We start from the raw sequence: 26,117 nt of genomic DNA on the forward strand, positions 1-26,117 counted from the left end.
GAAAGGGAAGGAGGCGCGAAACTTTATCGACCCCAAGATAATAGAAACTTCCAATATTTTTATTAGAAAATTCAATTTAAACCCTAACATATTACCTCATTACAATTAAATCCCCCATATTTTGATTTTATCAATTTACTTCAATGACAAACAATTTCATATATCCTTTCATCAATTCTTTGTTAATAGCACTTAAAATACTTCATCTAGTTTACATATATTCGTTAAGTATGCTTATATGTAAGGCCTCGAGATAAGTTTATTGCTATCAAATTAACAAAATATGAAAGTTTTAAGAGCAAAATTATTATTTATTTATATTACGAGTCTGTTAGGTATTATGGTACGTTTGTTTTCAAAATGTTTTTTGTTTGAAAATATATTAGAATAAAAAAAAATTAAATTTTTTTTTTAATATCAGCACATCAAAACAATCTAATAATATAAAAATTAAATTTAAAACAAAACAAATCTAAGTTTTTACAAAAACACTTTCCAAAAGCAAAAACAAACGAGGCTTACATGTCATTTGTTAGAAGAAAATTAAAGTAAATTATAGCATGTCATAATTATTTTGAATCTTGGGATGGATTCACTTAATTACTTGGATAAATATTTAAAATATTATAAATAAATTTTTTTAGTTTAACGTAGGTATCCGGGTCAGCTTGCGCGCACCTTGACTAATCCTACATGCCCTAAAGTTAACGACCATGTAAGCCTTCAATGACTATTATATGAGCAACCACAAGGCTCGAACCTGAGACCACAGAAGGAGCAAACCTCTTAGTCCCAAGTTCTTACCATCTAGATGGTTAAATATTACAAATAATTGATGGATAGAGAGATGGCATTATCTAATATTGAACATGTTTAGGGTAAGATTGATAAAATCAAAAGATTTTAGCTCAATCAATAGCACAACAATACATTACGGGCTAAAGTTAGGTTTTTTTCTATTTTTTCAAGTATTACGTTCTGTGTTTATATATATATCATGATCCGTAGCAATTAAAAAAGGAGAAGAAAAGAACAGCTACTTATTAATTCATGAAATCAACGCCATGCAACTAACCATATGGTTTTGCGAAGGAAGGGACCTTATAATATAATCCCATGCGATCTAACATCAGATTTCACTTGCTATTATCATCTATTTACCTATTTTCTTAAAATATTCACAACAACAACTCTTTCATATTTTAAAACAAAGTTGCTAGATCAAGTTAACCCGTAGATTCCTTTTGAATAACCACAAACTAGTCGATTGTCAATTGTAGTTAGCTTATTAAATGGTTTTATTTTTATTTTTTTATTTTAAATTAATTTTTTTTAATATTTTTAATTTATTTTGATGTGTTGATGTAAAAAATAATTTTAAAAAATAAATAAAAATATTATTTTAATACATTTCCAAGTGAAAAGTACTTTGAAAAACAATTGCAACCACACTTTCAAACACAATTTTAGTTTTCGATACAAAGCAATTTTTTTTTAGGGTTAAACTTGTTTTTGTAAAGTGATTTTGAGATTGCTTTAAAAATATATATTAAATTGATTTTTTAAAAAATATTTTGTAATGATATTAATATATTGATATCAAAGACTTTAAAAATAAATATAATTTTTTTATTTTAATATATTTTAAATTTTTAAAAAAATATTTTCTTACAAAAACACTCTACCTTCCATTACGAACACGCTTAAAAGTGCAAAAAAAATAAAAAAAATATAAGATATCCAAAAAATATAAATTTTAGTATTAATTGTTTTTAAAAGTAATTTTTGCTTTGAAATATATTAAAATAATATTTTTTTTATTTTTAAAATTTATTTTTAATATCAATACATTAAAATAATACGAAACCAACAAAAAAAATAATTTTAAAAAATAATATAATTAAAAAAATATATTTTTAAAATATAAAAACAAACATCCTTTTAGAACTTATCATAGTAGTCTAGAGTTGGTGACCCAGTTAATTATTAGTTAAACAAAAACCTCATGAATCATGAAGTTTTGCCCCTTTTTTTTAATCGGGTCAATGAGATGTTTTGCCCCCTTTTTTTATTATATGAATTTTACCTTGAAGATATTGATTCTGTTAAAGTTTTCTCCTTCCATCCAGTTAGATTATATTGGATGCCACGTGTCAAAAATCTATACATCAAGGAACAAAAAAATACTTGGGAATTTTAAATTTAATAAAAAAAAGAAAAAAAACATTTGAATTATTAAATAAATTAAATTAAATTGACAGAAAAAAGCCTGTGATTTAGAATTTTAAGTTATAGAAGTATTTAAGAAATTAAAAGTTAATTATTGTATTAAATATATTTCTTCTTGTAATAAAAAAAAGTTTAATTTTTAAAATTAGAAATTAAGTTGATACTAAAGAAATATTACATAAATGAATTAAAATAACATCAATTAAATCAGATTAGAAATTTAGGGTAAAGTATGCATTCTTTATTCCTATAATTTTACTTTAATTTCTTAAATATCCCTTAATAGAACCTATAAGAAGGTAGAATCTATATATAAAAAACTGCCCACAGGCAAAATTTATGAAAACTCAAGAGTATAAGGACAAAACATGTCAATTTCAGTGAATGTGTTCGGGGAAGAGATGACGTGGAGGTTTTTTTTTTTTGAGAAAATATTCAGAAATTAATAATATAATAAGCATAATTAAAAAGAAATGTTTGAGAATTGATAATAAAAGATATAAGAAGACAGATTACAAAATTAACCCTGAAGGTGAGAAACTTAGGGAATCATGAATCAAAAGATTGTTTCCTCTTCTCATGATTAACTGTTTCAAGTGATTAAATGGTTATAATATTAATACTAATGCAAAGATCCAATCGAGATAAGAGAAAAAAAAAATAGGCAGGGACCTATTCAAGATTATTCTTATAGTTTGGGGATCTTTTTGAAGTTTGCCCTTCTGTTTTTTAATATGTGATGGAAGGACGAAACACTAGCCGTTGTTAAAAGAAGAAGAGAAATAATATAGCCATAAAGATATGATGCGTCAACCAGCAATCAATTGTTCCTCACTGCTCATCTTTTGGTCCACAAAATAAAAATATTAACTCAAATTGGACCACAGTATTTTTATGTTTTTAAAAAAATTATTTTAATATATTTTTAAATAAAAAATATTTTAAAAAACAACAACTAAACACCTAAAAAACAATAAATTGTTGATCTAATGATTAAAATACCACTATATCCCTGTAATGATTAGAGTATGAATTCAATCAATAAAAAATATATTTACTAGATATAACAGTCGTGAATCTCGAATGAAACTAGTTTAAACATTAAAAAAAAATATGAAAATACCGGATTATATATATATATATATATATATATATATATATATATATATATATATATATATATAAACCACCCAATAACCTTTGGGGAGACTTTGACCATATTTGTGCTTTCCAAACATTTCCGCCTTTCCGGGGCCTATGGCCATAGAAAAAAAGGGTCCCGTGCGATCTAGCCACTTGTAAGTTGCGAGAGAGAAGCTTGGCTACTACAGCCACTAAAACCAACGGACATATTGCAAAGAGAACCTTAGCCGTGCCTGATTTTGCTTGGTTAATTGGTTCCATCCCAAGGACCACGCCAGCCACAAAAATGGATCTCTCTCAGCCGTCGTGACTACGGCTCCACCAAATCTCACTTTGCTGATATATTGATATGCAAATTTCTATAAAAACACATTAAAATTAAAAGAATTATTAAAAAAATATCAATTTAATATTATTTTAAATAAAAAATAATTTTAAAAACATATAAAAATAGAAACAACAGAAATTATGACAAACATCCTCTTATAATCCAGCCAAAACGAGTCAATTTTCATGGCGGCATTGTCTGCAATGCCCTCTCGAAGTTGCAAAGGCAAGTGTACCTTTCAGTAATGCCTTCTTAAAGTGGCGAAGGCTCCATCCATCTGATCATTCTACGAAGAAATTTCCACTACTTCCCGCAATTTTAATCAAATAAAATCGTCTATCAAGTAAATAATATAGCATATCTTGTCGCCCTTGACTGGGAAAATAGGTGTTAAGGACTCGTTTGTCATAACAATATAATCATATTTTTTATTTTATTTTATTTTTTTAGCATTTTAGATCATTTTAATATATTAATATCAAAAATAATTTTTTTAAAATAAAAAATTATTTTTTTATATTTTTAAATAAAATTACACTTTAAAAAATAATTATCACTACGTTACTAAATATACCCTATCTACCCATCAATTTTTACAAGATATCTAACTAGTAAAAAATTACTCATTGTCTTTTTTTTTTATTTGACCATTCCACGGTAGGTAGCCGGCACCTATTTTTTTTTTTTTATAAGAATCAACCTTTACCCAATTTATGTTGATTTTACTATGTTATTATTTTTTTTACTTCAAAGTTATCAAAACCTTTATGCGAATTTTAGATTTAAAATGTATTAAATGACATAATAATAAAAAAAATTAATTTTTATTTTTAAAATGATAAAAAAATGGGAAAATTAAAAATTACAAAAAAAAAGTTAGATATCACAAAAGCATGAATTCTAGTTTTGTGAGATTCTTTTCAACTCTTTCTTTTTAATATTGATGAATTCTAAAAATATGTTGTTTTTTTATGATTTATGTTGTAACCATTAGTTTTAATTAAGGAAAAACACTTGTATATATATATATTATTATTATTATTATTATAGTGGATGTTTTTAAATGGACTAAGATACCATATTTTTTATTTAAATCAGGGTTTTTTATGTAAAAATCTTGATATTGTTATATTGTGATTGCTTGCTTACTTGACCCAATGTTTAATTGCAAAAAGAGAAAAAAATAATTAGAACTTCTAGATTGTGAATTTAGTTGTATTGGTGTTTTTTTGCCAACACACATGTATCAAATTAAGGTTTTGCTTGATTAACATGTACTAAAAGGTTTTGAAATTTCACTATAGTAATAGACATTGAAATGTCAAAGTTTTTTTCACTTTGATTCTTGAAAATTTTGATGATATTTTTAGCTTAAATCGAAATTTAGTTTTTTTTTCTAACTTTATCCTTCAATGTTGGGTTTGCTGGGTATTGAACTTTATTATTTGTTTTGATTTTATATCTATGGAGCTATCCCGGTCTCATGACTCGGGTTATGTGTTTTGCGGGTCAGTTATGTTGACCTGTGTGATTTTTTAATTATTATTTTTTAAATTTATCCTTCAACGTTAGGCTGATTGAGAATTGAATTTCATAATTATTTTTTTAATTTTTTTCTATGAGATTATCACGATCTCATGACTTGGGTTACGAGTTTTGCCAGTCAACTAGGTTGACTAGAGTTTTTATGGTCATTTTTTAAATTGAATATATATTTTAAATTTCACCATTCATCATTGGACTGATTGAGAATTGGACTTTATAATTATTTTCAATTTGTTTCTATGAAGTTATGATGTTCTCCTTGCCCAGGTTTGACACGTAAACTTGGGTCGATTCGAGTCTTTTTTTATTTTTTTTAATTTAATCATTCGATATTATGTTGATTAAGATTGTGCTTCATATTTCTTATTTACTTTCTTTGTGTTTATTATAGTCTTATGACCCAGATCGCGAGTTTGACTGATTGACTCTATTTTTGTATTTTTTTAGTTGATTTTTTTTAAATATAATCTTTCAATATTAGGTTGATTGAGAATTAGGTTTCATAATTTAATTCAAGTTTTATTTTTTGAGGTTATCTCGATCTTGTAATTAGGGTCACACATTTGGTTTGTTGATTCAAGTGGTTTCTTATGTTTTTTTAAATGATTTTGTTTTCAATTCCATCCTTATATATTGGGTTGATTAAAAATTGAGTTTAATAAGTTATTTTTTGGATTTGTTTTATATAGGGCTATTAGGTTCTTATGACTTGGATAATGATTTTAACAAGTTAATCCAAGTCGATCTAAATTGTTATCATTTTAATATTTTAAAAATATATTATATATATATATTTTTATAATCAAATTATATTTTTATTTATTATTTGAGTTGTTTTTTTACTCATCAAGTCAATCATATTACACCAGTTCAATCTCCCGCATAGGATCTAATCTTGAGTGTATGTTCTTGTATGCAACTTTCTTGGTGCAAGAAGCAAAATTAATCTTGAAGTCTCTGTCTTATATGATGGGGTGTGTGTGTGTTTGTGTGTGAAAGTGAAAAGCTATATATATATAAAAGAACCATATCCTAATGATTTAGACGTTTTGGATTCAAATGACATTATCAACTTGTAAAACTCATATGCACAAGTTCATGCCATGGAATGAAAGGCTCATGAACCTCCACAAACACACAGAGTTAACACTACATGTGCCTTGATTCATTGAATTGACTATAAAAGTCGTATCATTGGGTGGGTGGGAGTTAAAGTTGAGATGCACGAGTTTTCTGTCTTTAATCAGTAACAAAGTGCAAAATCAAAGGAAAAGGTCCAAGAACAAGAAGTTTCTTGTTAGATTTGGGAGATGAATGATGAAAAGTGACATGCAATACCTTGCTGCTTTTAATCGGCTATGGCCCTCCACCAAATCTCCTGTAGTTAATTATTACTTTATTAGAATCATAATAATTAATTAACCATAGACTAATCAGATATTGCCACGCACGAATCATAGAGGTCAAAGCAAAAAAGGAAACCTTAAACAAGTCAAAGACGTTTTATTTCGACCTTAAAATTAGAAAGGCATAGGCCCAGTTCTTCTTGAATTTATCTTTCAAACTGGATCTTGTTTCTATGCACGTTTTGTGTCTCGTTATATCACACGCCAGCCAGCAGGAAATATGATATGGCCGGAAGGGTGGTGCTTTTTATTTATTAATATATTAAAATAATGTATATATATTTTAAAAAATTATTTTTGATATTCCTATATCAAGATGATTTAGAAACATAAAAAAGTTAATTTTAAATAAAAAATTCTAATATTTTAAAAATACCATTCAAAACGCAATTCCAAAACATTTTAAAGTATTCCTCGCGAAGCCAATGGAGTGCCTGGTTTTTGCAGTTGCACTGCAAATCATGCTTCTGATGCGGTGCGCTTGCGCTGCAACATCAAACAAACTTGGAACAACATAACCTCCATCCAGTTGGATTTAGATTAGATTCATCTGCACATTAGACATGGTCAAAGGAGGAAAAACGAGAGAGACAGAACTTCCACACACTGACAATTACCAATGGACATGGATATGTGTTGTTCTTGAGCATTTATTTATAGTTTCTCTTACAATGGTGTCTCCTGATTGCCACCCAGCCTGCCTTATTAACAAATGATCATTGGTCAGGACAGAGAAATGGCCCATCGAACTTTGAAAAACATTCATCGAGGGTAGCCGTCTTTTCTGATATTTTATTTCGGAAGGTTAAAATATTCCAAGTTGTTTGTCATCACAGGTATTGTTCGAAGATCAAAGATTACATTTCTCTGTTTTCATATTCTAGGAGTATCGTAAGGATAGAGAAGATCCCGATGATAGGTGTGTTGACAAAGGAGCTCATAGCCAACCGATTTGTGGTTTTTTACTGTTTTTAAGAAGTTTCAACTGAAAGTTATCCATTGTTATGTATGATATATTTATTTTTATTTTAAGAATATTATATTTATTTAAAATAATATTAATGTTAATTTTGAATTAGATTATTATCAAAGTAGATTGAGATAGATTCATATTTATCCATTTAATAAACAAGGTAATGAACTCAAATCGTAATTGAATTCAGATAATATAAATTATACATCAAATCCATCATATTTTTTTCGTATTAATTTCTAGAATAATTTTCGCTAGACTAAATTCCTTTGAGGTTTGGTTTTTGATAGGGAGTGTATTTGTTTTTGTGTTTAAAAATTAATTTTCAATTTTTTAATTTTTAATTAATTTTTTTATGATTTTTGTTCATATTAATATATTGATAATATTTTTTAAATAAAAAATATTATTTTAATATATTTCTAAATAAAATATACTTTAAAAAATCCAGAATCTTAAACATTAGCGGGGTGTACAATCTAGAGAGTAGGGGTGTTGTATGGTGAGACTAATGCATAAGTACATATGCTAGAAATTAAGCTGAAGATTTCATGTTGTAAGGCCGGCCAGGCGGCCATTTTATTGATCATTTTTTTTTTTTACCTGGACTGCGTACTTCAAACATCTACTTTCATTCCCTCCATTTCTCCTCCAAGAACCAGCTTCACTACACAAGCTTACGTCTATCATGATTTCCCTTCCCAAATTCATCTTTTCTTGCATTATTATCTTTCTTGTCAAGCCCACCTTGTCTCAACAATCCTATGATAGCTCCAACTGCGACTCCCTTTCACAAGTTCAAGGATCAAACTACCTTTGCAGCCCAAGAATTTCAGACTGTGGTGCTTATATAGTCTATAGAGCTCAAGAGAATTTCGACACAATCTCTTTAATATCTTCCCTATTCAATTTAAATCAATCCATTCTTCTCTTTGTCAACAAAATGGCTGAAGATGATTCTAACTGGAGTCTCCCGCTTGGGAAAGATATCATCATCCCCATTACATGCCATTGCCTTGGGGGGTTCTCTAAGTTTATTTTCATGCATAATATGTCCAAGCAAGATTCTTTTGCATCAGTTGCCTGCAAAGTTTTTGCAGGTTTGGTGAAAGTGCAAAGTCTGATTGAGGAGAATGCAGATTTCGATGGCCATGATGTCCCTGTTGGTTCTCTGATCAATGTACCAATTCGATGCGCTTGTCCTGGTTCGCCTCAAAGAAGAAACGGAGTGAAATATCTTGTGACATACCCCATTTTAGAGAAGGATATCATTGAAGGCATCGCTAGTAAATTTGGATTACCCGAAAAAGACATCAGGGATGCAAATAATCTAAGACAATATGAAGCAATTTTTCCTCTAACAACTTTGCTTGTTCCCGCAAAGGATGTCCCGGAAGTGAGGTGGCGTGCTGGTTCTCTTCCAGGAAGCTCACCTGCTCCTAGAGCAGTGATTCCCCTGGAAAAAGTTGTACCTGGTACCAAATCAACAAAATGGAATTTACATGTATTTCTTGGCGTAGGTGTTTCTGCGGCAGTTGTTATGATGATGGTAGCTTGTGGGCTTCTTATATGCATTCGGTGTCATCCTAGGAGGTTCCAACCTTTAACTCCTAGAAGTTCAGTGTCATCGAATGTCTCACCTGATTTTCTTGATGGAATGTCCAAGTTAAAGCAATCATTGATTAATTTCAGCTTGGAGGAGCTAAGGACTGCGACAGAAGATTTCAACGAGGCTTATAAGATCGGTGTGGAAGTGTATAGAGGTAGAATTGGAGGTTACTATCTAGCAATTGAACAAATGGAGTCAGAGGAAGGTGCTCGCCGTGTCATTTACATTTTGACAAAGATCAATCATCTAAACATTGTACAGCTTGAAGGAATATACAATGGAGCTAATCCTTATCTTGTATACGAATTCGCTGAGAATGGTAGCTTAAGGGACTGCTTGTCAAATAAGAAATTGGATAGGCAGCTTACATGGTTAAGAAGGATGCAGATTGCTTTTGATCTGGCAGATGCCCTTCACTACTTACACTTCTGCACAGCACCAGCCTTTGTTCATCAAAATATAAACACTAGAAATGTGCTTATAACTGCCAATTGGAGAGCCAAGATTTCTGGGTTTAGACTTGCAAAACCTGTCATTTCTGACGAAGAAAAGGAAGACATTGTCTGGAATATTAAACATATGACTCCAGGCAGAGAGGCCCATTGGACACCTGAATACCTTACTAATGGTCAGGCCTCTCTACAGGTGGACGTATTTGCATTTGGAGTTGTTTTGCTTGAGTTAATATCAGGAAAAGATTTGTCTAGGGATGGGAAAATCTTGAAGGATTCAGTCCGTTTTTTATTTGATGGAGCGTTTGAAGATTCTTCTCATTGCTTGGAAAAGTTGAAGGAATTCATGGATCCTGTTTTGGGAGGAGATTATTCATTGGGTGATGCTATGTGCTTGGCATTCCTGGCCAAGTGTTGCATGGAGGAGGATCCTCATCATCTACCCACCATGAATCATGTTTTGAAAGCTCTTTCAAGAATCGTATAGTATAGTTCATATTTTCTTAAAATTATTTTTTTCGCATATTGTACTTCTGATCAAACTGTAAATATAACTATGGCATACTGAAGGTACTTTGAAACTTCTAAAATGAAAAAAAAAATGCAATCACTTCAGTTTTTTCTGTATGAGTAATTGGAAGTAATTTCTATTTTTTCGATGAATGCTTAGGATACTGATGATGCAATGTTTGTCAACCGACAAACAGAAGCTGCTTTAAGCTGTTGGCATTTGGCAAAGCATTAAAACATATGTTCGATAGATGTGCTTGAATGTTGTTTTCCTTGACAGTTGTACACGAGAAGTCACGGTTTCTATTCCCTAATTATCGAGCATCATATATATGCATAATGTTCTTGGTCCTATTACTGAATATGACAGTTTGTTTTCTGCTCTTTGGATGATATAAGTGAATTACTTACAAGTGGGCTGCGTGGAAGTACTGATTTGAACAAAAAAAAATTGAACTAATTCATCAAAAAAAAAGAAAGAAAAAAAGAAAAAAAATCTCGATATTTTCAGAAGGCTAGAGAGAAAAATCTGAATGGTAGAAAATACTGGAACAGAAGCAGGACATGTTCTAAGACTGCATCTCCTATTATATATAAACTGAAAGGATACTCAGGCTTTCAGCTCTTTGTAGCTATTTTCATCATCAGGCCTTGAATAGTACGATGAATAAGACATATGCTTGATCTCTTCAATACCAGAAAAGGTTTTCCTCTTTCAAGTGGTTATTCTGTGCCAATCTAGTTAACCTTTAAATTTAAACGAGGACTGAATAATGCTGCTTCATTGTTCTCTCATAACCATACGCTTCTTGGAAAGATCAGACATGTGATTTCCAAGCAGGAAGATGAGATACAGTCGTGGATTGACACCTTTGAGGTCACATGATCACCTAGTGTCGGTTTATCAAGCCATATGTTGTGTCTAACGCTTTGTTGGAGATTGACATACTGAAATATAATGAAGAGGGATGCAAATGATGTCCCTATCTGCAACAAGGGAACTGGTAATGTTGCTGCAACCATCTTGTGGTAGATTAACTAGTCTTATGTCAGTAGGCAGTGAAGCTTCGTATTCTAATAACTAATGTTGACAAATTTACGTAGATGAAAATAAAAAGATAGCAAGAAGCAATGCAAAATTCTATTGAATAAGGTCACCAATAACCTAAATTCAAAATTTTACTGCTGAATATTTCATCAGACAAATATTCTAATCAAAAGTCTACATTACTGCTCTTCTAGGCTGTTTATATATTAGAAAAAAAGTAGTAAACAAAAATAAAAAACTAATACAAGAGTTCTAAATCAAATAATAATAAAAAAATATTCTAAATTAACTTTGAAAATATAGAAAATCATGAACAATACATTCTAGTCTTATTTGAAGACCTTCCTCATCTTCTATGGTTATGAAATTTTAATGTTGTAGGCAATAAAACGTCTAAAACTTCCTAGATAATTTTTTGCCTCATCGGAAGTTTAGATTAAAATTTATATTGGTAAACATAAAATTACATATTAGAAAAAATCTTTTATATTAGTCTTTCGGGATTAGAGAAAACGTGTTCTCGTGTTTGTCAAGTTTGAATTGCTCTTGTCTTGATTTTAAAATTTGTATAAGAAACAACCATTGAAAAAATTGTTCCTCTTCCATTTGCTTACAGAGTAATAAGTTAGAAAACTCAAACTTCATCAATTCTATTCCATATAACCCTTGAATACATTTACTTTTGTAATAGCAATGAACTTGTAATTAAAAGAATCAAAATAGTTTAAATCAACAATTTTATTTTGTTGAACTCCTTCCATATTTTATTTGCATTGAATCTCTAACTTATCAACAAGGACACCATTACTACTATCATCTTAGACATTACTGTTATTGTTTATGTTATCATTATCAACATAATTACATCAAAATAAACATCATAAATTGATGTAGAATACTATTTCACATTTATCTCATCATAAACTAGATCACCGAAATCTCCATGATACTCATTTCGATTAAGAAGTTGTATTTTCTACTCATGAACTAAAAATGAGTTTTCAAACTGGTTATTTTGCGAGATCAAATATCTTGATCTACATCTATATTTTATTTTTCTGAGTTTCTCTTTTATCTTATTATTAACAATTTTTTATTTATTTATAGAGATGATTATTAGATGTTTGGATAAACTTTTTGATTTACACTTATAATTTATATTAAGTAAAAAAAACATATCAAAATAGTATGTACACTCAAGCTGTTTTTAAGAAAGAAAAATTGCAGCCCTCTACAAAACTCATATCAAATCAAATTTCTAGTTGCCTTTTAATTAATGTTTTTTGTGTAATTGATTTGTTTTTATTGATTTCATTTGACATTTGATTTGTTAGAGATTATGCTTCATATTATCTTATCTCTCTGTTTTTTTTTTTAATATTGTTTTTTTAAATGTGTTTTTTTTTCAAGGTTTTATACTAATTCATTTAGAATTTACTTTTTTGTGTTTTATACAAATGCAATTTATTTTAAAAAATAAAAAATATTTATTTTTAAATAATATTGTTGATATGTTTGGCCTTGATAATTTTATTTTTAGGCATAAGTTTATTTATCAATTTTATTTGTGTTTATCTTTTAAGTCACAAGTTTTTTAGATTGTAGATTTATCTTTTATTGATTTTAATAAACAAGTTAAGTAAACACAATCAGATGAAAGTTTTATTTTATATGATTGAATATCTTGATTTATCTCTTTTAATTTTATCAATTTTTATTTTGGTTATTATTAACATTTTTATTTTCAGTTTGTTTACGTTGCTAATGGAATATTCATTTCATTGCCCACAGAAATGAAAACCATGTTTAGGTATGTGGCATTGGAAAATATCACAGCACGCATTCCACATAATTGACAAACAAATTTTCAACGACAGTATTCTGTCGGCATTGGAATATATCAACAAAATATGGGGTCGATGTTTTGCAATTCAAAATGGTTTTCCATACAACAACATCAGCAACCATGTTTAACACAGGAGGTGTAGAAAACAGAAGGTGTTGAAAATTCAGGTCAAATATTATTTTACATCAAGTACTCAAGTTTAAGATAACAACCCTTAATTATAGAGAAAAATATTATAAAGAGAACTTTGATATATTCATAGAAGTTTTTTTCATTAGTTCTCTTCTAAGAAGTAGCCTCCAAGGCTATTTAAATATATATAAGAAAAGCATTCTAATTAGTAGAATATTAATTAAATTGAAAATTCTAATATAAATATGAAAAAAAATCCAAAAACAAGGAATAAAATAAAGATGATTTTGAAATAGTAGCAGCTTCGGACCTAATTTATGCATGTAAAGGAAAACAAATGGCAAGCTAGTTGCCCCAAAATTAATAAATAAGTAATTAGAATAATTTGATAAAATTTCCCCCTAATTCAACAATTAAATCTAAAATTACACTTGTTTTTATGGTATTAGCGTTAGAGTATTTCAAAACTTTTTAATACTTGATTAGTAGTGTTGTTACCCATTTTTTGGTTCCCACAAAAATAATGAGAAAATACAAAAAAATATCAAAAAAATATTCAGAAAAAATCCAAAAATAATAGGAGCTAGAAAAGGATGCTAGAAGGTCGAAAAAAATGCCAAAATTGGTTGAGGAGATTCAAAAAATACAAAAGGTTGAAATTCGACAGTGAGAGCCCTGTTGATAAGGAAAATTTAATTTAGGAAAGAAAAGTCCAAAATCAGATGTTTATGGACTCAATTCAATTTTATTCAAGGTTTAATTGAATTTATGGAGGGTTTGATTGCAAGGAAATTGATTTTTTAAGTCAATTTAGGCTTTATTGGAAGAAATTAAACCTTTTGATTTTCTTCTCCCCCACAGCAACCGGCAACAAACCCAGCTTCTCCATAACCGAGAGCAGCCCCGCAGCGGCTCCTTTCTTCCTCAGCCGCCTACCAACAGCAACAGAGAAGCAGCACCCATGGAGCCGCGCCGTCCACAGATTCACCGGCCACCGACAGCTGCAGACCGGACAAAACTCAAAGGCCAGCAGCCCTATGGTCACACTGTCGACCGTTTGAAACAGAGAACAAAGGGGAAACAAAAAGAAACTGAGCTTGCTAAGAGAGAAGCAGATCTACAAAACAGAAGAAAACCAAAAAACTAAAATCGACTCTGTTGTGCGTTTTCTGTTATTGCAGGTAGTGGCGTTCCTCACAGCCCGGCAAGGAAGGGAAGAGAAGAAGATAGCCGACCAGATCCGTCCATTTTCAGGCACTGCTTGCGGCGGCGCGTGAACCCACGCACCGCCAGTGGTTGTGGCTCGTGGGGCAGACACGCCGCCACTGTTCCTGAGGCTTTGCAGCACTGTTCCATGGCTTAGAAGTCCTTTCTTGTAATTCCAGATTGTTTTGGGGTTATATTGTAAATTTTAGATTGTTTAATGTAATTTTGTTTAGTTGTTGAATTTTTATAATTTGAAGTGTAGATGAAAGGAAAAAAAAAACAAAAAGAAGAAAAAGAAAAGAAAAGAAAAAATAGAGTAAAAGTGTATGTGTGTGTTTGTAAGTTTTTTTTTATGGATGTTATTTTTTAGTCATTTATTTATGATAAAATTGCAAAGATTAAAGAAGAATTTAATATTTTAATTTGCTCACGGTCCAGAATTATTAACTTATACGTAAGTTGTATTTCTAATATCCGATGAAAAGACAATTTTTAAAACTTCTTTAACACATCAAAGCCACGAAGCAGCTTACCTCAGGTAGGGTGCGTTAGGGGTGCTAATACCTTCCCTAACCAAAACCAGTTCCTTACCCGCGAATCTCTGACAAGACCAGTACATTCGGTTTCCTAGTAGCCCTCGATTAAATACTAAGTGGTGACTCCCAACAAAATCAAGCAAACGAACAACGATAAAATCGACAGCCGATGCCGCGCGGATTTTCTGACTTGCAACAAGTAGAATAATAACATTTTTGAACCTCCTCAACCAATTTTGATCTTTTTTCGGCATTCCAGGATCCTTTTTCTCGCTCCTATTATTTTTGAATTTCATCCGAATATTTTTTTTTATATATATATATCTTTTTCTTGTATTTTCTAATATTTTTTTAGAAACCCAAAAATGGGTAACAACATATATTATACAAATATGTGTTATATAAAGAAATGTACCAACTCAAGTCAAGCAAAATTAATTTAAGAATTTTTAAAATAAAAAAAATTACATTATAATTGTTCTCTTCGAGATTTTATATTTTAAAACTGCTTCATAATGATTTTATTTTTAATCTCATTAAAATATCTTTCTCAATATATACAACAAACTTTTATTTATCTATTTCTAAATCTTCAAAGGATTACAAAAGTTCTTGGTAATAATTCTATGCTGACATATGATACATAACATTTAAAATCATAGCTTAAAGGGATTATCAAAAATTGATGTTGTTCTTGCTTACTTGTTGTTTTGTACAAGTGGATTAAATACAAATATTAAATGTTTTTTTTTTAATTTATCTATTATGTCCTTAATTTTTTTAGCAGTCCTGTACTTCACTTTTAATCACTAATAAATTCATCACCATCATTTTTCATATAAAATTCATAACAAAATACTTATTAATTCATCAAAATTCATTTTAATTCATATCTATTAATATATAATATTACTCGGACGAATATTAATTTCGGCAAGGAAGGGAATTTAGTAGTGAAAGATGTTTGGCAATCCAAGAAGTACTGTGACTTGAAGGCTTGAAGTTGTCAAGGTGGTTTTTCTGTCTTAGAAAGAGACGGCGGAGAGAAGTGCAAGAGGGGAAGCGGAAGTAATAAATTCATCATTATCATTTTTCATGTAAAATTCATAACAAAATACTTATTAATTCATTAAAATTCATTTCAATTCATATTCATTAATATATAATATTACTCGCCGTCAAGAAATAGATTAATTATCGTGTGATGATAAGAGTCTTGTAAAGGAAAGCAATGGACCAGTCTTTGGTGTGGAAATTGGTGATGGATGGATTATATCCTGGGTTGGTGAAGAGAACGTTTTAGAAGTCATTGTTTCCGAGTGAGAAAGTTTTGTCTGTGTAGGTATACGTAGGGCAGATGAAGAGGTATTCGTTGTTGATAATTCTAGCCAACCTGAGACTTGTGTTGAAAAATTCAGGTCAAATATTATATATATTCTCACGTTCTTAATAAACACCCAAGCCGCCTCCAACGATAGAGCTAGAATTTTTTAAATAAAAAGATAAATTACTAATAAATATTTGATATTATATATTATATAAATATGTGTTATATAAAGAAATGTACCAACTCAAGTCAAGCAAAATTAATTTAAGAATTTTTAAAATAAAAAAAATTACATTATAATTATTCTCTTCGAGATTTTATATTTTAAAACTGCTTTATAATGATTTTATTTTTTTTCTCAATAAAAATATCTTTCTCAATATATACAACAAACTTTTATTTATCTATTTCTAAATCTTCCAAGGACCACAAAAATTCTTGGAAATAATTCTATACTGACATATGATACATAGCATCTAAAATCATAGCTTAAAGGGATTGTCACAAATTGATGGTGTTCTTGCTTACTTGTTGTTTTGTACAAGTGGATTAAATATAGTTAGAGAATAATATAAATCATATCCTGGAACCTCACCTAACAGCTTAAGGTTTTGGGTTGAGATGGTTCTATAACATGGTATCAGAGCCTTGATGACCAAGCGGTTACGAGTTCGAATCTTACCATCCCCATTTATTTGATAAAAATTAAGCACAAGGTAAAGTGGGCATGTGTAAGTTTCAAGCCCAAAGAGCTTTCACTTGAGGGGGTGAGTAAGAGAATAATATAAATCATATCCTGGAACCTCACCTAACAACTTAAGCTTTTAGGTTGAGATGGTTCTATGACAAACATAAATATTAAATGTTTTCTTTTAATTTATCTATTATGTCCTTAATTTTTTTAGTTGTCATGTACTTCACTTTTAATCACTAGTAAATTCATCACCATAATTTTTCATATAAAATTCATTTCAAAATACTTATTAATTCATTAAAATTCATTTCAATTCATATCCATTAGCATATAATATTACTCATACATATATTAATTCAACTAACCCATAAATGAGTATACACTCTAATATTTTTAATAACTAATTAGTATAGAAAAAAGAAGCTAACAAAAAATTATTTTGAAAAAAAAAGAAGCAATTGCCCTTTTTGCACCCATATGGCTCCGCCACTGCACCTCTCAGCTGCCTATAAATACAAGTGATCTATGCAGATGTTGTTCACTGCTCTATTTCCCTAACCGATAAAAAACTTGCCATCTATTGAGCATCCTTGCCGAAGCAAAATGTCTACCCAAGTCTCCAAAGAAGCTCATCATAATGAGATTATTCGCCGGACAGCCAATTTTCATCCAAGCATTTGGGGTGATCAATTCATTTCCCATCTCCCCAAAGACAAGGTCATTGCATGCAAAAAGGACAAAACTATATATATATATATATATATATATATATATATATATATATATATATTCTTTGTTATTTTCTTCTCCCTTTGAGAAATTTAATGATGCGTTTAATATTATGGTAACTAATGCAGGTGCGTGAAGCCATTGAATTGCAAGAAATTGAAAAGCTGAGGGAACAATTTAAGAGGGAACTCTTGGCTGCAGCTAGTAATTCATCACAACAGCTGGATCTTATAGATGCAATCCAGCGCATAGGTGTGGCTTACCACTTTGAAACAGAGATAGAAGAAGCACTACAGCATATCTACAATAACCGTATTGATATGGAAGATGATGACCTTTACAACACTGCTCTTGGTTTTCGACTGCTAAGACAACATGGCTACAACGTTTCATGTGGTAATTATAAGTATATGTATGGCCATTTGTTATAAGAAATGTGCATAACATAATCTTCATACAAATTTTCAAGTCCATTTCTTTGGTGATTTAATTCAGATATATTCAACAAGCTCAAAGATGACAAAGGTTATTTCAAGCAATCCAATGATGCTCGAGGCATCCTAGGTCTCTATGAAGCAGCACATCTAGCGGTGCATGGAGAAGATATTCTTGATGAGGCCCTAGCTTTCACAACCATCCACCTCAAGTCCATGGCAACTAGTCCACACTGTCCACTAACAGCAAAAGTTTCTCATGCCCTAAAGCAGCCCATCAGAAGGGGCGTTCCAAGACTGGAGAGCAGGCGCTACATTTCTATCTATCAGGACGAGCCGTCATGTAACAAAACTTTACTAAGGCTTGCAAAGTTGAATTTCAATCTCGTGCAAGAATTACATAAAGAAGAGCTTGCAGAAATTACAAGGTGATACTTGTATCCAAATTTAGAATGAATGCACGTTGACATGTTTAAATGAATATTGACGCAGAGAGCAAGTTATAATGCGTGCATCAGCGCCTTTTTCTTCTTTTTCTTTTTTTGAGGATTACTTGTGAAGCTATTTACTTCTTCAGATAGTGCTCAATATTTTATTTGTTTTAGGTGGTGGAAGGGTTTGGACTTTGCTAGAAGGCTTCCTTTTGCGAGGGACAGGGTGGTAGAGTGCTACTTTTGGATAGTAGGTGTATATTTTGAGCCTCAGTACTCCCTCGCGAGGAAAATACTTACCAAAGTAATAGCCATGACATCGATTATTGATGACATCTATGATGTTTATGGCACCCTTGAAGAGCTGGAACATTTCACAGAAGCAATTGACAGGTTTGTTGCATGGAAACGGCTCTTTTGTTTTATTTTTTAAAAAAGTAGAGCTTGATTAAGAGACAAATAACTGTTACAATGCGATTACAAAAACCTGGACACTTAATTTTCAGGTGGGACACTAAAAGCATGGACCAGCTTCCAGATTACATGAAAATATGTTATGAGGCACTATTGAATGTTTATAGTGAAATTGAGGAAAAGGTGGCGAAGGAGGGATGGTCCTACAGAGTCCACTATGGAAAAGAAGTAGTACGCACCACACTCTTGACAATCTCCTTAAATCAAATACTAATATACTATATGTTGTAGTTTACCTAGTAGAAATTACTCTATTATGTTGAACTTAGTAAAGACTTTTATATGTACGATGCATAACAGATGAAAGTTCTAGTCCATGCCTACTTTAACGAAGCCAAATGGTTCCATGAAAATCATATCCCAACGATGGAAGAATATATGCCGCTGGCTCTAGTAACGACTGGTTATTCCATGCTCGCAACTGTGTCTTTCATTGGCATGGCCGACATGGTGACCGAGCAAGCATTTGACTGGGTGTTCAATCGCCCTAAAATTGTTAGAGCCTCAGAAACAATTTGCAGACTCATGGATGATGTAAAATCACATAAGGTATGAGCTTATTTTAATTTGTTAAAAAACATTTAAGTAAAGATTGTTTGACATTCCTTGAAAGTAATAGCTGCTGGAGTTAGGATAACTTGATAGTTTGGAAATGGATGAACTGCTTGGATTGTTGAGGAGGAAATAAACAACTAATTACATTGATGCCATAAATATGGTAGAAGTTTGATACATTTATTTTTACGTCAATTTATGGATTGCTTTACTAATTAATTATAGCTTCTACGGTTTTTACTGAAAGTATGGATTAATTCCCAAACCTTTTCCCTTTATTTCCAACCAATACAAAAAATCCACCCTCTACATGTCATGTCATAAAGGTCTGAGCTTCTTTTAATCTTATTATGTGTACTTTTCAGTTTGAACAGGAGAGAGGACATGCTGCCTCAGGAGTTGAATGTTACATAAGGCAATATGGTCTCTCGGAACAAGAAGTGTATAAAGAGTTTCACATGCAAGTCGTCAATGCTTGGAAGGATATAAATGAAGAGTGTCTCAAACCTACCGCTGTGCCTATGCCTCTGCTTGAACGCATTCTCAATCTTTCGAGAGTCATGGATGTCATTTACAAGGAGGAAGATGGGTATACCCATGTTGGACAAGCAATGAAAAACAATGTTGCGTCATTGTTTATAGATTCAGTGCCAATATAACTGCTAGGTTGCAGATTTCCGCTTGCGGAGGAAACAAATGCCTGCCTATTATAGCCTTTTTATTACTATAAATTCTAAGGAGGAGGAAAGGAGACTTTCTAATAGAATAAGGAGACTTATTTTTCTTATTTTGTACCTTTTTTCTATTTTAGTTCGATATATATAGTTGGTGTGCTGTCACATGCAACTAAAAATAAAACAAAGATTATTTAACAAAAAAAATAAGAGTGCGAGTTTTTGTCGTTTTCATAAAGAATATTTAGCCTAATTAATATTGTGCTACACAAATAAAGATGGAGGGTTTAAGTATAACAAAAACAATTTAAAAAAATAACTAAGAAATAACTCAAATTAAAATATCAAAATCAATCAAAAGAATAATCCTTGCTTCAAGCCAACATTCATCATCGGGTCTTTTACAATTGATTATCGATGGATATATATATCAATTCGCACTTTGAATAGTTAACATTAGAACTATTTTTCTATCTCTTCTCAACTATAGTCAATTAGAAAAAAAGAAATCTAATTAATCCTAACTACTAAACAACTTAAAACAAGCCTTAAAATTTAATCTAGTAGTTGCCTTAAAAATTAGAGAGATTGATGAAGCTAAACAACACAAATACAAGCAGCTACAAGCAGTTGCATTTAATTTAGTTGAAAGTTCTTTCTAGGATTTACTAATTTCTGATGCAGCAAATCATTAATTTTTAGTTACTTCGTAGATTAGTGAGATTAAACAATTATAGATTTGACATCTAACCTAGCAGTAGATGCAACAAATAATAAACTAGAGGCTTCCTAGTAATTAAACGAGACAATCATGAAAAATAGACATCGAAGAGCACTCAATACTCAAAGCATAGATTAAAAAATGAAAATAAAATAGATCTCACAGTTTTTTTAATTCAGAGGCTTCCGTTTCCTTCGACTAAGTCAAATTTAGTTACATAGTACTATCACAAAAATAACAAAGAAGACAAAGAAAATAAGAAAGAGGAAGAAAGAATAGAGAGGGGAGATGAAATCTGATCTGATCTCTTTTTTCTCCTTTTCATGTTTTTTTTTCATCTTTTTCTGCCTACAAAATCTCTAAAAATACTATCCAATAATAACCATCAAATTTGAATATTCAATGAAATTATTATATAATAAAATAGAGTCATAATATAACAAGAAAAGTGATGTCTTTAGCTAGAATTCATGCACCAAGTCTAGAAGCTTCCAAAAATAAATCACATGATATTAGATTTGCATGCTCAAAGACGTTCCAGCACGTTGGCAACACAGGTGGTCTTTATAACCAATTTAGACCTTGATGCAGTGAGCAACTCTCAAAAATCAAAACTTGAAAGTTGTATATTTGTTCCTTAGGGTTTCATAGCATTTTGGATCACCTCAAGCAAAGCTCGGTGAGAGAGATATGCCTTAATTACAAAACTGTGATGAAATTGTTCAGAATCGCCCAAATAACTTTGTTTCACCATTAACACCTCCATTTACATCTGAAATTGAAATATAAAAATAATGAACACATTTAGGGAGAAAAGTATGACATTTTGCGTTTTCATCAAATTTCCCTAAACTTAACTTTTGCTCGTGCTCGTGCTCGGGCAAAACTCAAATTAACTTACCATGAAAAACAAAATAAAAGTTGCAATGCCATCAACAAAAAACAATCAATCTCTTCAAAAATCAATACATATCATGAATAAACATTCTTAAACAACTTATAATTATTAATAAGCATTTTCACTCGAAGATAGAATAAGTTAAATACGTAGACCCTAACGGTCGACTCTCATGTGTTTGAAATGTATGTGTTTCACTAAAATTTATTCCAATATAAATGATCTACCATAGGCTTGCATATCTTCTTATTCTCCACCGCTAGGATCACATGCATAACAAGAATTATAATGTAAACCTCAACCTAAAATTGATAAATCAGTGGTAAAAATGATAAAGTTTTTATTGAGAAATGATAATTAAAAAGGAAAATTGTTACAGACGAGGATAAAGAACTTTTAGTAATTCAACTTAAATTTTGGATGAAAAGAAGTAATAAAATCAATACACAACATGTTAATTAGTGATAAATTGTGTAAACTTCCCGATCAGGTAAAATAATTATTTTAAAGAAAGAGTTTTTATAAATTTGGAGTGCAAACATTTAGAGAAAATATGGAAGGGAATTCCAAATAAATTAATGTGTGACCTTACGCACAACAAACATTGATTGTTGGTATAAAAAACCATATGATCACGCTATTTGATTAAAAGTGGTGAAGACTTTGAGGAAATTTTTATGATGATCATGGATGAGAGTCTTCAGTGAATTAGTTTAGAAATCATGATGATTTGAGTAAATAAAATAGTATACAAAACAATGTTGCGTCATTATTTATAGATTCAGTGCCAATATAACTGCTAGGTTGCAGATTTCCGCTTGCGAGTACAATTATGGAAACAAATGCCTACCTATTATAGCCTCATGCTAATGAGGAGCAAAGGAGACTTATTTTTCTTATTTTGTACGTTTTCTATCTTAGTTTGATGTTTATAGTTGGTGTGCTGTCACATGAAACTAAAAATAAAACCAAGACTGTTTAGCAAAAAAATAGTAGTGCGAGTATTTGTTGTTTCCACAAAGAATATCAACCATAATATTGTGATACGCAAACAAAGATGGGGTTTTGAGTATGAAAAAATAGTTTAAAGAAAAATAACTGATCCTCTTAATTAATTATGGAGCTTGGTTAAATATATAATCGTCTTGCACTTAATTTGAGTTACCTCAAATTTTGGCTTATTTATTTACTTATATTGAATATTTGATCCTCTTAATTAATTACGGAGCTTGGTTAAATTTATTGGAAAAATTGAAACATTGTATTTGGATTACTCTTGTACATATAGAGGATCCACATTGCTTGCTTGTTATTTTTCTTGATTTAATTTGTTATTACTTAGTCTTCAAGATGAACAAATAATCAAATATTAACTTTAATTTTATATTGTATTTTACTTGCAAGTGTTGTTTGTGATATCAGTTATCATTCTTAGATTAATATTGCATGCTTTTACAAAGTAGTCATCTAGTACACAATCCAAAACTCATGGTTACCAAGTACCCATAGACTAGTAATGCTCTTAGGGATATTCAAGAGCAATCACAACTTATACAACCTGATGTGAACAACATGTCCATTCAGATGAACAATCTTTCTAAGAGAGTGGAATTTATAAAAACTTTACAAACAAGGCAAGCTAATGAGAGAAAGCATTCTAATGACAAGCATAGGAATCCTTGAATACTTTTTCTTTGTAGAAACTGCCAAAATGACCACCACTAGGGTCATAATGAATTTGATGACCTTAACAATAGTAAGCATTCAAACAATTACCGTTAGAGGTCAGTTCACCCTATTAACCATCATTACAACCACAATCAAGGTCACCACAACTATGATGACCTTGATGATCAAGTCATGAAACATAACAAGGTAGAAGCCTTGACTTTTGAGGGCTAACTTGACTCATGGATCTTTAATAGGTGGTGTCGCACGTATATGGCGTCGTAGTGAACATCCTCTTGGATCGGGAAATGGAAATGACAAGAAATTATTGCCCTTTATTAGTGAAAAGAGGGAATGGGAGTCGCCACCTAGTATTTTGGTCATTAGGAACCTTAACTAGTCTAAGAGATCGGGCGAGCGGACTGGTTGCAAAAAGGGAAGGTATTAGCACCCTCAATACGCCTTACTTGAGATAAACTGTATTATTTAATTATATGATATAAACTAATGTATTGCTGTACTTTCTAATTGTTGGTCTGTTTAAGGTTTTAAAAAAGTCCTCTTCGATAAGAAGATCCTTATCTTATTAAGTAAAAAACCTAATTGTTTTAATGTCAACATAAAACTACCTTTTTATTTAATATCAGGAATACGTTTTACATATAAGTTTGTCATCTGACATACTAAAAGAAAACAAAATATTTTTTTTGGTATTTTTGAAATATGGACCTAGTTCTCATGGCTTTAATAAACTGGTTATTAAAGCCTAAAATACATGCTAATACATATTTTTTTTTTCATTTCTCTTAATTTTATATGAAAATACAATATGATTTTTTATATATTCTTTTTTTTTAGACTTGGTCGTATGCATGAAAACAAAAAAAAATTATTGTTTGGTCGTATGCATGAAAACAAAAAAAAATTATTGTTTGGTCGTATGCATGAAAACAAAAAAAAATTATTGTATTTTTAGACTTTTTTGCAACATCGGAGAAAACCAGACATTTTAATACTGGATTTGTATCTTTACATTATAAAAGTACAAACCAATATTAAGCAAGAATAGTAGAAAAATTCATGAGAAAATCACATATTTTTTTTTGAAAGGATTTTTGAATTGTTTTTGAATTTTTTATGTTTTTGTTTTTATTTAATATAATATTTTATTATATATTTTTATTATATTATATAATAATATATTGGGTTGGGCTCAACCTAATTATATGGACTAAGCCTGCATTGTGCAGCCGCCCGCAAGGCTTTTCCCCTCTACCCTTTTCATCATAGTGGTAGGCCATGGAAGGGACATGGGTTGTGTAGGGGTTTTGGGCACATGAGAGAGAGGGAGAGAGAGGCGAGAGAGGCTTTGCAAAGGAGGGAGAGAAAACCTTCTTCCCCTACCTGCAATGCACGTTAAGGGGAAGAACATGCAAATAGTGCCATCAAAATAACATTGTTTTGTAGTTCTGTCTTTTTCTTGTAATAGTTAAAAAAATAGCATTGTTGTACAAAACACATCATTTCATTTAAATGAAAATGGTGGCCAAGAAGTCTTTATTTCCAAATCAATTCTTAATTTTTTATATTTGTTTAATCAAGTCCTCAAATGAGATTTTGATTTTAAGAATCAATTCAATTGCATCATTGCCAAACTCATATGTTAGCCCTAAAGTTTGTTGTCTTTTTATTTTGGTCATTGGTTTTGAATTTGTGCATTTTGACCCTTAATTGATCAACAAACTTTCAATTTCTTCAATTTGACCCCTGATTCGGTTAATTTCAGCGCCTATATTCATGTGTCTTTTCCAGTTTGGTCTTTGATTTTGAATTTCTTCGATCAAATCCCTAATTGCCCATTAAACTTCAATATTTATGCAATTAAGCCCCTGATTTGACCAAATTAACTCTTACAAATTGTAATTCAACCTCTAAACTTTAATTTCTTTCAATTAAAGCCTAAATTGACTTAAAAAATCAAGTTTCTTGCAATTAAACCCTCTATAAATTCAATTAAACTTTCAAAAAAATCTAATTGGGTCCTTAAACATCCAATTTTGAATTTTTCTTCCTCTAATTGAATTTTCTTTACTAATAGGACCTTCATCAATTGAAAATATATTATCAAATTTTAATCTTTGTATTTCATATCTTCCTTGACCAATCTTTGACTATTTTCTAGATGCCCCGGTGTCCTTTTCTATCTGATATATTTTTATTTTTTCTTCCGACAATTTTTTAATTTTTTAATTTTCTCTTATATTTTGTGTGGGGATCCCCAAAAAATGGGTAACTACAAGTGAATTCGTGACATGAATCAATTCTTTGACTGCTATAATATTTCTAAGAATACAAGGGTAAGATTTGTCAAAATAAACTTATTATAAGCAAGAGAATGTCTCGTCAAGACCACAACGATATCTTTTCACACCCATAAATATCACAATCTTAGAGTGAATTAAAACTAGAAATGCATCAAAGTTTGATCTTATAAATTTATAGCCATTAAATGCATCATAAGCTTTATGCTTTCTAACCTATTGAAGTTT

The 26,117-nt window shown here is 30.5% G+C and overlaps 2 protein-coding genes across 2 annotated transcripts; both read left to right on the plus strand.

Annotated features, from left to right (window-relative positions):
- Positions 1–8,567: 8,567 nt before the first annotated feature.
- LOC133676078 (lysM domain receptor-like kinase 4) lies at positions 8,568–14,584 on the plus strand. Its single transcript, XM_062097649.1, has 5 exons — positions 8,568–10,166; positions 10,938–11,072; positions 11,160–11,224; positions 14,083–14,276; positions 14,403–14,584. Exons 1-5 carry the CDS (start codon positions 8,568–8,570, stop codon positions 14,582–14,584), a joined length of 2,175 nt encoding a protein of 724 aa, XP_061953633.1.
- Positions 14,585–17,587: 3,003 nt separating this feature from the next.
- LOC133675215 (sesquiterpene synthase 2-like) lies at positions 17,588–20,266 on the plus strand. The gene is made up of 7 exons (XM_062096521.1): positions 17,588–17,701; positions 17,842–18,109; positions 18,209–18,575; positions 18,753–18,971; positions 19,085–19,223; positions 19,353–19,601; positions 19,973–20,266. The coding sequence occupies exons 1-7, from the start codon at positions 17,588–17,590 to the stop codon at positions 20,264–20,266; spliced, it is 1,650 nt and encodes a 549-aa protein (XP_061952505.1).
- Positions 20,267–26,117: the final 5,851 nt, after the last annotated feature.

The sequence above is a fragment of the Populus nigra genome, chromosome 16 (assembly GCF_951802175.1).
Source record: "Populus nigra chromosome 16, ddPopNigr1.1, whole genome shotgun sequence".
Classification (NCBI taxonomy): domain Eukaryota; kingdom Viridiplantae; phylum Streptophyta; class Magnoliopsida; order Malpighiales; family Salicaceae; genus Populus; species Populus nigra.

Coding starts and splice junctions, on each gene's coding strand:
- LOC133676078 (XM_062097649.1), top strand. CDS start 8,568: ATGGCTGAAGATGATTCTAACTGGAGTCTCCCGCTTGGGAAAGATATC. Junction 10,167..10,937: donor TGAAAGCTCTTTCAAGAATC/GTATAGTATAGT, acceptor GTGCCAATCTAG/TTAACCTTTAAATTTAAACG. Junction 11,225..14,082: donor GTTGCTGCAACCATCTTGTG/GTAGATTAACTA, acceptor TCTCCCCCACAG/CAACCGGCAACAAACCCAGC.
- LOC133675215 (XM_062096521.1), top strand. CDS start 17,588: ATGTCTACCCAAGTCTCCAAAGAAGCTCATCATAATGAGATTATTCGC. Junction 18,576..18,752: donor GAGCTTGCAGAAATTACAAG/GTGATACTTGTA, acceptor TATTTGTTTTAG/GTGGTGGAAGGGTTTGGACT. Junction 19,224..19,352: donor TCCACTATGGAAAAGAAGTA/GTACGCACCACA, acceptor GATGCATAACAG/ATGAAAGTTCTAGTCCATGC.